General features: G+C 58.7%; 1 protein-coding gene across 1 annotated transcript; it reads right to left on the minus strand.

Moving 5' to 3' along the window:
* Positions 1 to 1,270: 1,270 nt before the first annotated feature.
* Positions 1,271 to 6,744, minus strand: LOC311425186 (uncharacterized protein). The gene is made up of 4 exons (XM_084500787.1): positions 6,638 to 6,744; positions 6,447 to 6,516; positions 2,721 to 2,832; positions 1,271 to 2,144 (listed from the first exon to the last, which is right to left on the minus strand). Exons 1-4 carry the CDS (start codon positions 6,640 to 6,642, stop codon positions 1,837 to 1,839), a joined length of 495 nt encoding a protein of 164 aa, XP_084356913.1. The 5' UTR covers positions 6,643 to 6,744; the 3' UTR covers positions 1,271 to 1,836.
* Positions 6,745 to 11,853: the final 5,109 nt, after the last annotated feature.

Genomic DNA, 11,853 nt, shown 5'->3' on the forward strand with positions numbered 1-11,853 from the left:
ACCCCGCCGGGATGCCCCCGTCCCTTTATGGGGAGGTTATGGCAAAGAAATGTCCCCTTCCACCTCCCCGCTCCCCCCTCCGTGCCTCAGTTTCCCCACCAGCCCCATCCAGGAGCCACGGGGATGGGCGCACCCGTGCCGAGCCCGAAAATGACAGATCCCCCGGGCTCTTCTTGGCACCCCTTTCCCTTTCCTCGTTAGCCGGGCGCTTCGTTAGGCTCAATGCCCTGTTGGGACGTCCCGGCCGGGTGCGAGGCCGGGCTGCGGGGGGCTCTCGGTGGGCACTGGGGGCCATCCGTCATCTGGAAAAGCGCAGCGCTCTCTCCCGCAGCCGTCCCTTCCCGTAAGCGCTCGTTAATTAACGCCAAATCGCCGCGCGATTACAGGACGCGGAAATCAAATGACTTCATTGTGATGAAGGTTTATTGCCGCCGGGGAGCGACAGGACGAAGAATCATTTGCCACTTATTGGAAAGGGCCGTGGGGATCGTGCGCCGCTGCCGCGCCGGAGGGACGGAGCCACCCCAAGGGGGGGACACCAGGCACCCGTCCCCTCCGCCCCGCTGTCCCCTGCATGGGGAGGTGGCACCCAAGGGACACCGAGGGCGGTGATGCTGTTTGGGGTGGAAACGTCCCTGTGGGATGTGGGGACACGGGGTGGCCTCGCCATGCTGCGGAACCGGCGTTGAGCCCGGTGGCACCGTGGAGCACGTCCCCGGCAATGGGAACACCGTTTGGAGAGGGCTGTTTTCGTATCGTGACCCCCCAAAATCACTCCCCAGGGACTCGGCGCAGGAGCCGGGGTGGGATTTGCCGTGGCGCAGCGGGGAGGAGGACATCGGGGACCCCCTTCCCCAGCGCAAAGGAAAGGGAGAACGCCGCCCCGGCCCCGCTCATTAAAACCCTTTTCTTCCCTCTTTGATCGCCACGGCTGGGGTCAGCGCGGGCGGCGGCGGCACCCGTGGCCGGGGCTGCCGAAACGGTGACCGCCGGAGGGGTGGAGGGGGGGGGGTCCCGTCCCCAAACCGGTGCCCCCCACCCCCTCGGCTCAACGCGGGCCCGCATGAAAAGCCGGGACCTGGTCAGGTTAGCGGAGGAAAAAGGATACTCGGCTTTACAGTAACGCGCACTATAGAGCCACTGTTTCAGCGCTGACCCCCCGGGTCAGAGGTGAAGGGTTTCCCAGGAGTGTCTTTGAAGAGAGCCATCTTTGATGAGAAAAGAGCCTCTATACAGATGTCTCATAATTACCATGAGAATGTGGAGCACATGGCGGCCGCGCTGGCCCCAAAGGGAGCTTTAATGGAATGTCATTAAAACGCCCCGTTCCGAGGCTTCTCTCCCCGCTCGCCCCACTTTAACCTCTTCCAGGCTCGTTCCCCCGACTCAGCCGCGCGCCCGGAGCTGGGTGTCCCCGCGCTGCAGGGGGCTGGGGGTGCCCGGGGTGGCTGCTGGGGTCTGGTGGCATCGGTGTGAGCCTCGTGCCACATGCCATGTGCCCCGTGCGATGTCCCCGGCCCCGAGGGGTTTCGGCACCCTCCGGCCCTCCCAGAGCGGTGCCGGGTGCCCATTTCCCTTCCCCAGCCCCGGGGAGGTGCAGAGGGGCAGCTCGGGGTGCGGCGAGGCTGAAGGCTTCCCCTCTTCCCCGCCTCGAGCTGCCTTTTCCCAACCTGCACCAAAATCCTTGGGGAACTGGGAGGAAACACCGACCCCGTCCCAAAAATTCAACCGGGGTCTCCCCGCCGACGCCGCGGGTCCCCGCAGGGAGGCCGGGCTCCTCCGCGCCTGCCCTTGGCCTTCCACCCTCCCCGGCTGCCTCCACGTGATAAATTGCCGCTAATAAATCCGGCCACGGGGCTGATCTGGCTGTAATCCGCCTTTGATACACTCGGGGAGCGGTGTCGAGGGCAGCGGCAGCCCCGGCGCGAGGCGCGGGGTTAATCTCCGTGAAATCGCCCCCGCAGCCCCGCTATTATCCGCGGGGCCGGGGGGCACGGGGCGCACCGAGGCGGCTGGTCTCGGTGGGTTTTTGGTCCCTTTTCCCCTTTGCTCCAGCCTCCAGCACATCTTTGGGGTCTTCGGGGACGTCTCGAGGTGGTTTCCCGGCCGGGGAGCGATCCGGGGGTGATGGCACCAACACGCGGCTGAAATGGGACAAAAACACCGTGATTGGAGAACGCCGTGTAAAGGGATGTGGTGGGAAAAATACCCAACCTGGGGGCGGTCAGGGGCTTTCTCTCAAGGGCTGTGGGATTTTTTTAGGGCAGAGAAGAGGCAAAAATGCGATTTAAGGTGGAAAAGCTCATTTGGATCATTTCAAATCCGCCCTTCGTGGCTCGGCAGGGCGACACGGGCTGTCCCCTCCATGGGAACGGGGCCGGAGCCGCAGCGGGGGAGAGACGGGGAAGGACGGGGAAAGGGATGGAGGGGAAGGGGAGAGCTGGAGAGGGAGGCAGGGATGGAGAAGGAGGAAGGGATGGAGAGGGAGAGAGGGAGAAAGGGATGGAGAGAGAGGGAAGAATGGAGAGAGGGAGGCACGCGTGGAGGTCCAGCTTTGGGGCCGGAGGCTTCCAGGCTTGAGGCCACCTCGGCACAGCCCTAAATCAAGTCCAGCTCGGTCGAGGCTTCCTGCTGGAAGTGTGCACGGGTCCCTGATGAAATCCACCCGCCCCATTTGCTTCGCCTCTCCCGTTCCCCGCAGTCCCTCGGGGCCCAGGTACCTGCGTGCGGCCGCGGCGCACGGCGCTGGAGGCCGGGGGGCGGCTCGGACCCTGGGAGGGGGGCGCACGGCGTCCTGCAGCTTTGTACACGGGGAGGGCCAGGAAACCATTTCTAAGGGAAAAAGAAAAAAAAAGAGACATATAAATAATAATAATAATAATAAAAAAGTGGTGTCTTGGCTGGGGAAACATCCCCATTAGACACCCTGCAGCAGCGTGGCTCCCGGCCCCCTTCCATTGTCAGAGAAAGGTCAGCCCCTGACTAGTTAGTTATCATTAGCTAAGGCCAATTTAATCACAGCGATCGTGTATAAATCACCGCGGACAGACAGGGCACTTTCCTCCCTCCCGCCTCCCCGCCTCAAAGGTTGACAAATCTCCCGGCCGTCTCCCCCCAGCCCCGCCGGCTGCCCAAGGGCCTTGGCCGCCCGGCCAAATATTAAAGGACGCGGTAAATCACCGGGGCGCTGCCCATCCATCAGCCTGTCAGCCTGAAGATCAGGGTCACGGGGACGAAAGATCAGGGAATGGCAGCGGGGCAGGCGCGGGGACGCGGGGTCGAGGCGGGAGGGACGGGGAGGCCGAAGGCAGCGCGGCCGCGGCCGGATCCTGCCCGGCTCAGCTCCGTCCCCAACCCCTTTGCACCGCAGCCACCGCCGTGCTGGGCGATGCTGCAGGTGGGAATTGAAGGCAGGGTGGGAATTGGAGGAGTAAATCGGGGGCGGGATGGGGAAGGAGAGGTCCAGGAGGCTCCGTGGCCACCCCGTGCCGCTCCCCAGGGATGCTCGGGGCTCAGGACGGAGCCAGGCGAGGCACCCAACTTTTTCTTGCCTCCCTCCCTCTCCACCTTCCTTTTCTCCCCCCCTCTTTTTTTTTTTCCCTTTTCTTCCCCCCCTTTTTTATTTTTTTTTTATTTTTTTTTATTTCAATCTAATTGAAGGGGGGGGGGGGGGGGGAGTGGAAGATAAGAGCTGCCAGGGCTAATTACACCTCATTATTCCAAAGGATCTCTCACGCCTCACTTCTCCTCAAACGCCGGCAAAAGCGAGGGGGAGGGGGACGGCTATTAAGGGAAAAGCCTGGTGGAAAACAAAGTTGGTTAATTCACACGGTGCGGCTGTGTGGGGGCTCCCCTCCGCCCCCCGGGGCGCTGCGCCGGGCTTGCCCCGCCGTGGGGCCGCAGCCGGTGGGGCTGAGCGGGGCTGGGGGGGCCCGGTGCGGACAGAGCCCAGCTTTGGGATGGTTTTGGGGTGCTCGGAGGCATCAAGGCCACGTCTTTGGGTGTCCCCAGCTGGACTCAGCCCAGTTTGGTTGTGGGGTTTTGCAGCAGGTGCTGGGGATGTCGCCGGCTCGCTCCGTGCCTCGGTTTCCCCAACTGTGCGGGGAAAACCCCAAGTTCCATAAGTTCCATAAAAGCCCTGCAGAAAACCCCACACGGCCCCAAAAGAACAGGACAGCTCCATTAGGAACACCTTTGGGTCCAGTCAAGCCCAACCACCCCGTCTCTTTAGGGCTAGCCACAAATTAAAGTCGAATATTGAGGGCATTTTCCTCCGGGACACCGACAGGCACGGGGCACCAACTTCACCAGAGGCTGAGGGAATTTCTCCCATTGCCCAGCCTGAACCTTCCCAGCACAGCTTTGTGAAGATCCCTTGGGATCCCTGCAGCTCCCCAAGCTTCAGAGGGAGCCCAAATTAACCCCCAAATCCTTTCGGAGACCTCTCCGAGGGGGCACAGAGGCTGAATTTTTTCAGCATTCCCCTCTCCACAGCAATTTCCCTGAGTCTGTACGCGCCTCCTGGCTCTTAAATTCCTCCCGTGGCGTAGCTGGCCACAGGTGAGAGATCCCAACTGCCCAAAAAACGAGAAGGGAAAACTTCCCTCCTGGCACAGATGGGGACGGGAGCCCACGGGGCTCAGCCTGCAGGGCCCCGACGGCCCCACACGCTGGGGAGCTCTGTGCCAGCCAGTGAGGGCAAATTTGTCTGATTTAATTTGGGGTTTGAGCCGGGAGCTGCGCAGGACAGGGTGGCGACGCAGCAAAATTTTAATCAGGGCAGCGAGCACCAAAAAAACGACGCTTTGCACGGCACCAAAGGGCGACGTGGCAGCGAACACCCTCCGCTTCCCCAGGCGGCAGCAGCAGCACCCGGGCCCCGTGCAGCGGCGAGGCTGAGGATGGGCTCTGCCTCCCTCATCCCCCTGGTTTGGGAAAAGCCCCGGGGGTGACGGGTACCCCCAAAACCTGCCACAGGTCCGTGCCTCTTCTCCGACGCATTTACTCCACCAAAGCGCACGGCGCACGCCTGCTCGGCTCCCCGGCCGCGAGGCTGCTGCTCTGTGCTCAACCAAAAAGCACAAAAATTTCCATTTCGGGTTGCGAGGCACGTTAAGGCTCGTGGGGATCAACCCACGGGACTTTTCACTAGGATGAAACAGGTCCCGAAAAGTTTTCGCGCGTGGGATGGAGGATGAGGCTCAGCGTGGCTGGGCTCGGGGTGGACGGGGAGAAATTGGGACCCTCCTGCCCTGTCCCCGCGCTGTGCAGAGGCCACTTTTGGGATTAATCCATCCCTGGTGGGTACCACGGAGCGTGGGCACCCCAATAACTCCCCGATTTCCCTCTGTGAATCCTTCCCTACCCACCTTGCCCATGGCTGTGCTACACCGGCTGGGTTTTCTCTCCCGCCCCAGCGCTATTCTGGTGGTCCCACTTTCTAGCTGGGTATCCCGTCCCGGGGGAGACGTAAGGATAATTCAGATAATTCAGGTAATTTAGATAATTGCTGCCGTTCTGGAAGCAGAAGGCGGCCGCTTCTGCTGCCCACAAGCCCTCCTCGTCCTCGTGTTTTGTGACCCAAAAGTCCTGACACCTTTTATTTAAACCAAGGAGGGCTAAATCCATCTCTTTGTTCTGTTTAAAAATCAAAAAGGCCCCAAAGTAACCTTTAGCAAAAGCCAGAGAAGTTGATTATAGGAAATCTATAAAATTTCTATAAAATAAGGACACGAATACATCACTTCTGCGGGGCCGGGGGATGTCCTCTGAATTTACAAAGAGGAGCAGCGGCTCGGAGCAGGCGGTTTGAGGATGCCACCAGCCTGAAGCCCAGGTATTTTTAGTGCTGTGTTTAGAGATAATAATAAATGGAAGAGAAAAAAAAATAAAATAAAGAAAAAAAAAAAAGGATAAACCTTCTTCTTTTCAAAGCACAGATATTTATCTGCAGCCTCCACATCCCCCTGAATAGCCACGGGCTGCAGGACCGCTCTTTCGTGCCTGTTTTTTGTTTTTTTTTCTAAGCACAAAAGCCGGGAGAAGTGGGAAAAGGAATTAAAGCGGGGAAAGCTGAACGCGACCCCTCCGCTGCTGGCACAGCTTCAGAGCAGGGGGGACCCGAACCCACAGCACCCCTGCGTGGGAAGTTGCTGCTTCCCAAGCCAGGAATTCGGCTGCCTGGTTGGAGAATAAAGGAAACCAGGAGGTTCCTGCCCAAACGTCCTGCGGGTTCGGGCTCTCCCTTTCCTCCAGCTGCCTCCTTTCTTTGCAGAGCCGCCCGACCTCGCTGGTAATCCTCCCCAGAAACGTGAGCGAGTCCTATTTTTTTTTTTTTTTTCCCCAGAAAAGACCCCAAAGCAGCAGCTCGCTTCTCCCCGCTCCCTGTCAGAGCTTGCCACGGCGTTCAGCCCGGTTGTGATGGTCAGAAATTATTTAAAACCCACCTTGCTGGACCGCAGCCTCTCCCCTCTGAGCCGGCCCGGAGCGAGGAGCCCTTGTGAGACCCGGCGAGCACTGAGCAGGAAAACGAATGAAAAAGCAAGGAAATTAGGAAGGAAAGATCACCGTCAATATCGCGTCGGTCTCAAGTTCATTAATTTGTGCTTTAAAAGGCTCAGAGCGGTGTTAAACCAACCTCATCGGCGCCGTGTTGCTGACACCTTTGTGCCTCTAACGCCACATCGCAGAGCTGCTTTTATCCCCAGGAATTTATTTTCCCTCCCTGTTGCCACAGCCCAAGTCAAAATCCGAACCTCGATGAGGCAAGCACGGAGGTGCCTTGGAAAAAAAAAAAAAATTCCCCCTCGGAGCTTTGAGCTGCTGAAATTTGGGAAAAAAAAATAAAAATAATAATAATAATAAAATGAACAGGGAGGGAGCAGGGAGAGCAGAGCTTGCTCTGGGCTTTTTGGGTAGCTTTTCCCCCCAAAAACGGGGCACGGCTGCCAGCCGAAGTCCTGCAGCCTGCTCCTTCCCCGGCCTCCCTCGGCTGCTCCTGGCTTTTAACTTTTCCTTTTTCATCAGCCGAGAGCGTTTTTTGTGAAGGTCGGGGCCGCTCTGCCTGTTCCTCGAAGGAAAAGGCAGCGAGTCCTCCAGGGAAAGCCCGGCGTGCCTCCGCGGCTAGCTCAGAAAGGAGCAGAAAAGATACTTGCAGATTAATACCATTAAGTAGGATTTAAAAAAAATAAAGCAATTGAGGCTGGATAATGCCCTACATAACAAACCGGCTCTATTCTCTGGCTCCTGGAAGGTCCTTGTGTGCCCAGGGGTATTTAGCATGTCTTTTAACAAAGCTGAAGGATTTGTATTGAAGTCGCCCTTTGGGACTTGGGTCCCTCGCTGGCGCTGGACTTTGTGCGAGCTCATTTCCACCTGCGGACCACGCAGAGGTGGAAAATGCCCCAAAATTGGCTTCTTACCGGCCGCAGGCGGCCACACAGGCGGCGCGAGCTCCGGGGCTCAGCACCGCATCCTGCACCCATGGCACGGGAACGGGATGGAGCAGCTGCAGCGGGTGCCAGGCCATCGTCCCCTGCTCAAGAGGGGATTTTCCTGTTAGAAGCCTGTTTGTTAAAATTTTAGGCGTTTCATATCCTATTTCTTTCCCCCAGGAGCTGGTGGAGGCTCTGCGAAGTGTGGCTGCTGCCCCAACTTCCCTGCGGCTGCAGAGCGACGGGGCTGGGAAGCAGCAAACGGCGAGGGGTGAGCGGTGCGGGGGCACTTTGAGCTCGTCCCTCCTGCCCCGATGTCCCTGGGGGCTTCGTACCCTGCCCACGGCGCCTGCAGGGTCACACCGCCCCGATCCCAAAAGCCAGGACCCGATCCCAAAAGCCAGGACCCGATCCCAAAAGCCAGGACCCGATGCAGGGCCCCGACACGAAAAGGGGCCTTGGCACAAACACATTCCAGGCTCTTTGTGGGGTCCCCTCAAAAACAGATTCGGGAAAACCCCTCTGTGTCTCTTGGCTGTTTTCTTTTCAGGCTGTGTTAATTGTTTGGCTTTAGAAGGGGACTTCCCAAATGTTTTCGGGTGGCAAACACTCCAGCGGGCAAAGTCAGCCCCAATTCACACTTCTCAGCAGCTCGGGGAACTTTTCCTCTGCCCCCAGGTAGCCCTAAGCCAGGCTCGCTTTCCTCGTCCTGCAGAAATAACATTTGTTCTTACGCCAGGTCAATATTTCCTCCCGAAATCCCATTTTTCAACCCTTCATTCCATTTCCCTGACAGGCTTTGTTTTGTGGTCACAGGACAATATATTTACCACGCTTTGCTATTGTCCCTTTTCTGGAGGAGCTGATTGCATTAAAATCTCTCGCCAAGACAAAAAAAAAAAAAAAAAAAAAAAAAAAAACAAGCAGATGATTAATTCAAACACGACGCAACCTCTTCGGCGGCGTTTCTTTCCCAAGGTACCTGCTCTCAGGGCAGCTGTTGAACCAAAAAACCTTGGGCATGGCTCCGGCCACCGCCTGACCCTACAAAATTAATTCTGCGCGATGCTTTCCACGCTCAGCGCCTTCGCCGAGGTGCCTGCGAGGAGAGGAGGAATTACGGAGTGCAAATACAGAGCGTGGAGTTTGCATCCGGGAAGATTTTTGTGGCAAACTCGGGGTCCTTGGGGCAGTTTTTGGCTCAGCCACCCAAGGGTCCGGCGCTGCGTCGCTTTTAGCCAGCGTCGCTGGCAGCAGGGGGATTTCTGGGCTCGGGTTTGGGAGCACCACAAAAAACCAGGCAGCATCCCCCAGGGAAATAAAACCCAACAGAGACTAAGCTGAAGGCTGGAGACAGCGATGGGAAGGGGAAGAAAGGGAAAATCAGCCAGGATGCCACGGGGGGAAGCTCTCCGGGTTAGGACCCCGACTTGCTGCGGTGAACGCCGGCTGCTGGCATGGGGCTGTCCCTTGCTTTTTGCTTTTTCACCACATTTTTCCTGTTTTAAAGAAGCTGAGTGAAATCTTCAGCTGAAGGCGGCTGCATCGGGCTGGGTGCATCAGGGACAGCTCCTTTGATGCCTTTTTGCCCCACACGCCAGGGGATGAAACAGGAGCAAGGGTGAACCCCCGGGGGTGCACGGCCAGGAGCCACTGCGGGATCACCCTCGGGGTCTGCCTGGGGGAAAAAAGCCTCGTAGGACAGCTCCTGGCTGTCCCACCAGAACCTCAGCGTGTGTTTATTCCAGATTTTGAATTCCTCCCCCAAACTGGCCACGGCCAGGTGAAAAGATGCCCGGATGGGACAGGCACGACGCAGCCCTCGCGCACCCTGGGGCAGGGGGGGGCTGCAGCCCCCTGGGGGCACCCCCTGGCACCCGGCTGGGGCCAGCAGTGTCCCAGCACCTCACCACACCTCCACCCATCACTTTGGCTTTTGTGGCTCCACTTTGAGCTGATTTCCCTTATTTTGAGGGCACCCATTTCCCACGGCGCCTGTGCCTACCACAGCGCTGGCGGCCGCCGGGACCCGTTTTCATTCCCCTCACAAAGAGGCACATGGCTGCTTTTTTTTTAATCTTCCCCTCGTTTTGCACGGAAGGGATCACCACGGCCTCCTGCAGCCCCCCCCAGAGCTGACTTCACCATCCCCTAAACCACAATTTATTTGTTTTGCCCGAGCCCCCGACCTCGGCAAAAGTTTGGCGAAGGAAAAGAGTTTTGGTGAGCATCAGCAGCGGGCAGGCCCGCGAGTGGCACTGACGGAGGAGTCTATTAAATTAAAAAAAAAAAGGAAAAAAACAGCAGCCCTGCACACTACTTACGCCAGAGGGGCAGGTTTGTGTGGATGGGCCAGGTCGAGCCCGGTTTTTCTGCATTAACCCATCACTGCCCTGCCCCACGGACAAAGGAAACGGTGCTGGCCCCCCAGCCCTGCGCCCCAAACCCCAGCACGGCCGCTGCCGAAACGAAAATCCTACTCGCTGCGTTATTGCTGTTGTTATTTCTGAAAACGGGAGAAAACGGGAGGCAGCAGAAAATCAGATGAAAGCAATTAAAAGTTGGCGAGGCGGCGGCGAGCGGCCGCTGCTGGGCTCCGACCGCGCCGGCGGCATCGCGCCGGGACCGGGGGTGCTGGGGTCGCCCGGGGGTGCTGAATTTGCTGCATGAGGAGGGGAAACCGGGGGGTTTGGGGGGTTTTGGGGACTGCTGAGGGAGGCAGGGAGCTGCGCTTTGCCTCCAGAGCCGTGCTTGCAGCTCCCAGCAGGGTTTCGCCGGCAAAGCCGAAGCGACGGCATCGGATGCTGTTGGCTCCTCTGCGGCTGGGCTGGGAGCTCTCCCTTTTCCCTCCCCAGCTGGAGATTAAAGACCTTTTAGTTGGAAATACTCACAGACAGAAAAAGCACATTTCCCCCCTCCAAACATCGCCTTTTTTTTTTTTTTTTTCCTAATCCCCAGGTGCAAAAAGGAGAGCGAAAGCACGCCGACCGCGCTGCCGAACCCCGCGCTGACCCTTCGTTAAGCACGGAGACCAATTACCCATTCCTCTCTCGTTTTGCCTCTCTCCAAGCAGCCCCGCCGGCCCCAGCAGTGCCTTACCCCGGCAGCTCCTGCACATCCAGGTCCCAAATGTCGCCTGCAAAAGCTCTGCCCGATTTGCATAGCAGTGCCGGCGAGCCGGACTGGTTCGAGGGGACAGAGGCAGCCTTTCCAGGCCCTGAATGGCTTTGTGGAAAAAAAAAAAAAAAAAAAATCAACAACCCAACCCTCTAATCTCTGGGGATTCACGCCTTTCCCCGTGCTCCGGGTCGGATTCGGAGCCCCGTTTGCTGCCAGCGAGCTCCGAGAGCGCTGGAGCAGAGCACGGCGCTCCCGGCTGCCCGGTGTGAGGGCAAATTGCAAAGCTCGGCAGGGGCGAAGCGGGCACACCCCGATTTTAGAGGCACCTAAGGGTGGCAGGCAATGGGGTCAGGGCTGCTGCCCCGCTGCATGGACCACAGATGTGGGGTGAAGGTGGTTGGGACGGGGCACCCGGTGCCACACGGCTGGGTGACAGCGAGTGGCACCGGGGACGTGCCCGGAGAGCGCCCCGGGGGAGCGCAGGGGCAGGGGGTGCCTGGAAAACCCAAACGTGCTCCTCCGCTGCTGTGCGCCCCCCCGGCTGTTGGGTACCCACGCTTGCACGCCTTGCACACGCTGGGCTTACACTCGTGCCTTGCACACCCCTTGCACGCTCCGTGCCCATGCGCACACGCGCCTCACGCCCAAGGGTTTCACTGCCCCGAAACGCAGCTCAGCAGGGCAATGGGGGCACCGGGACCCCCCCCTCTGTTTCTTCCTCCCCTCCCAGCCCAGGCCCCGGAGAGGAAGCCCCCTCGAGTCCCGTGTCACAGCCACACAATTGCACCGAGTTTGGGAAGTCTCCGGGTGATTTACTGCATTTTCCGATCCCTCACGCATCGGGGGGTGTGCGTGTGTGGATATTTCTCTATTTCCCTTCCTAAACAATCCCATAAATTGAAGGCTGTTTTTATTTTTTTCCCCCTTTCAAACCCAACCATTTCCAGGTATTCTTGGGCTGCAGCTGGGAATTCATTTCCTTCCATCCAGGAGCGAGGAAAATCCCTTCCCTGCAGGACAGCCATGGGCAGAGATGTGTCCCCCCCCCAGCCCCTCTCCTCTTTTCCCCAAATCTCTGCTCAAAGCATCCAAAAACCGTCTCAAAATCCCAGCACCAGCTGCTGCCCGACAGAAACAACCCCGGGTGATTCTCCCCAATTTTGCCACCAGCTTGGAGCTGGGTGGGCAAGCCCTTAGAGGGCCGGGACCTCTCCCCAAGACCCCCCCGGGGGTGATTTCCATGCCCTCCCCCTCCCCAGCCTGGTTTTACCCCTCCTTTAACCGGGCCGCGTGGAAGGAG

Source organism: Aythya ferina, assembly GCF_964211825.1.
Source record: "Aythya ferina genome assembly, chromosome: 29".
Taxonomy (NCBI): Eukaryota; Metazoa; Chordata; class Aves; order Anseriformes; family Anatidae; genus Aythya; species Aythya ferina.

What these genes read in the sequence shown, in the direction of transcription:
- LOC311425186 (XM_084500787.1), bottom strand. An exon ending in AGAGGCTGCGGTCCAGCAAG is followed by an intron (nt 2,833 to 6,446) that starts GTGGGTTTTAAA and finishes TTTTTCCCTTAG; the next exon opens with AAATGGTTTCCTGGCCCTCC. An exon ending in TGCGCCGCGGCCGCACGCAG is followed by an intron (nt 2,145 to 2,720) that starts GTACCTGGGCCC and finishes GTCCCATTTCAG; the next exon opens with CCGCGTGTTGGTGCCATCAC.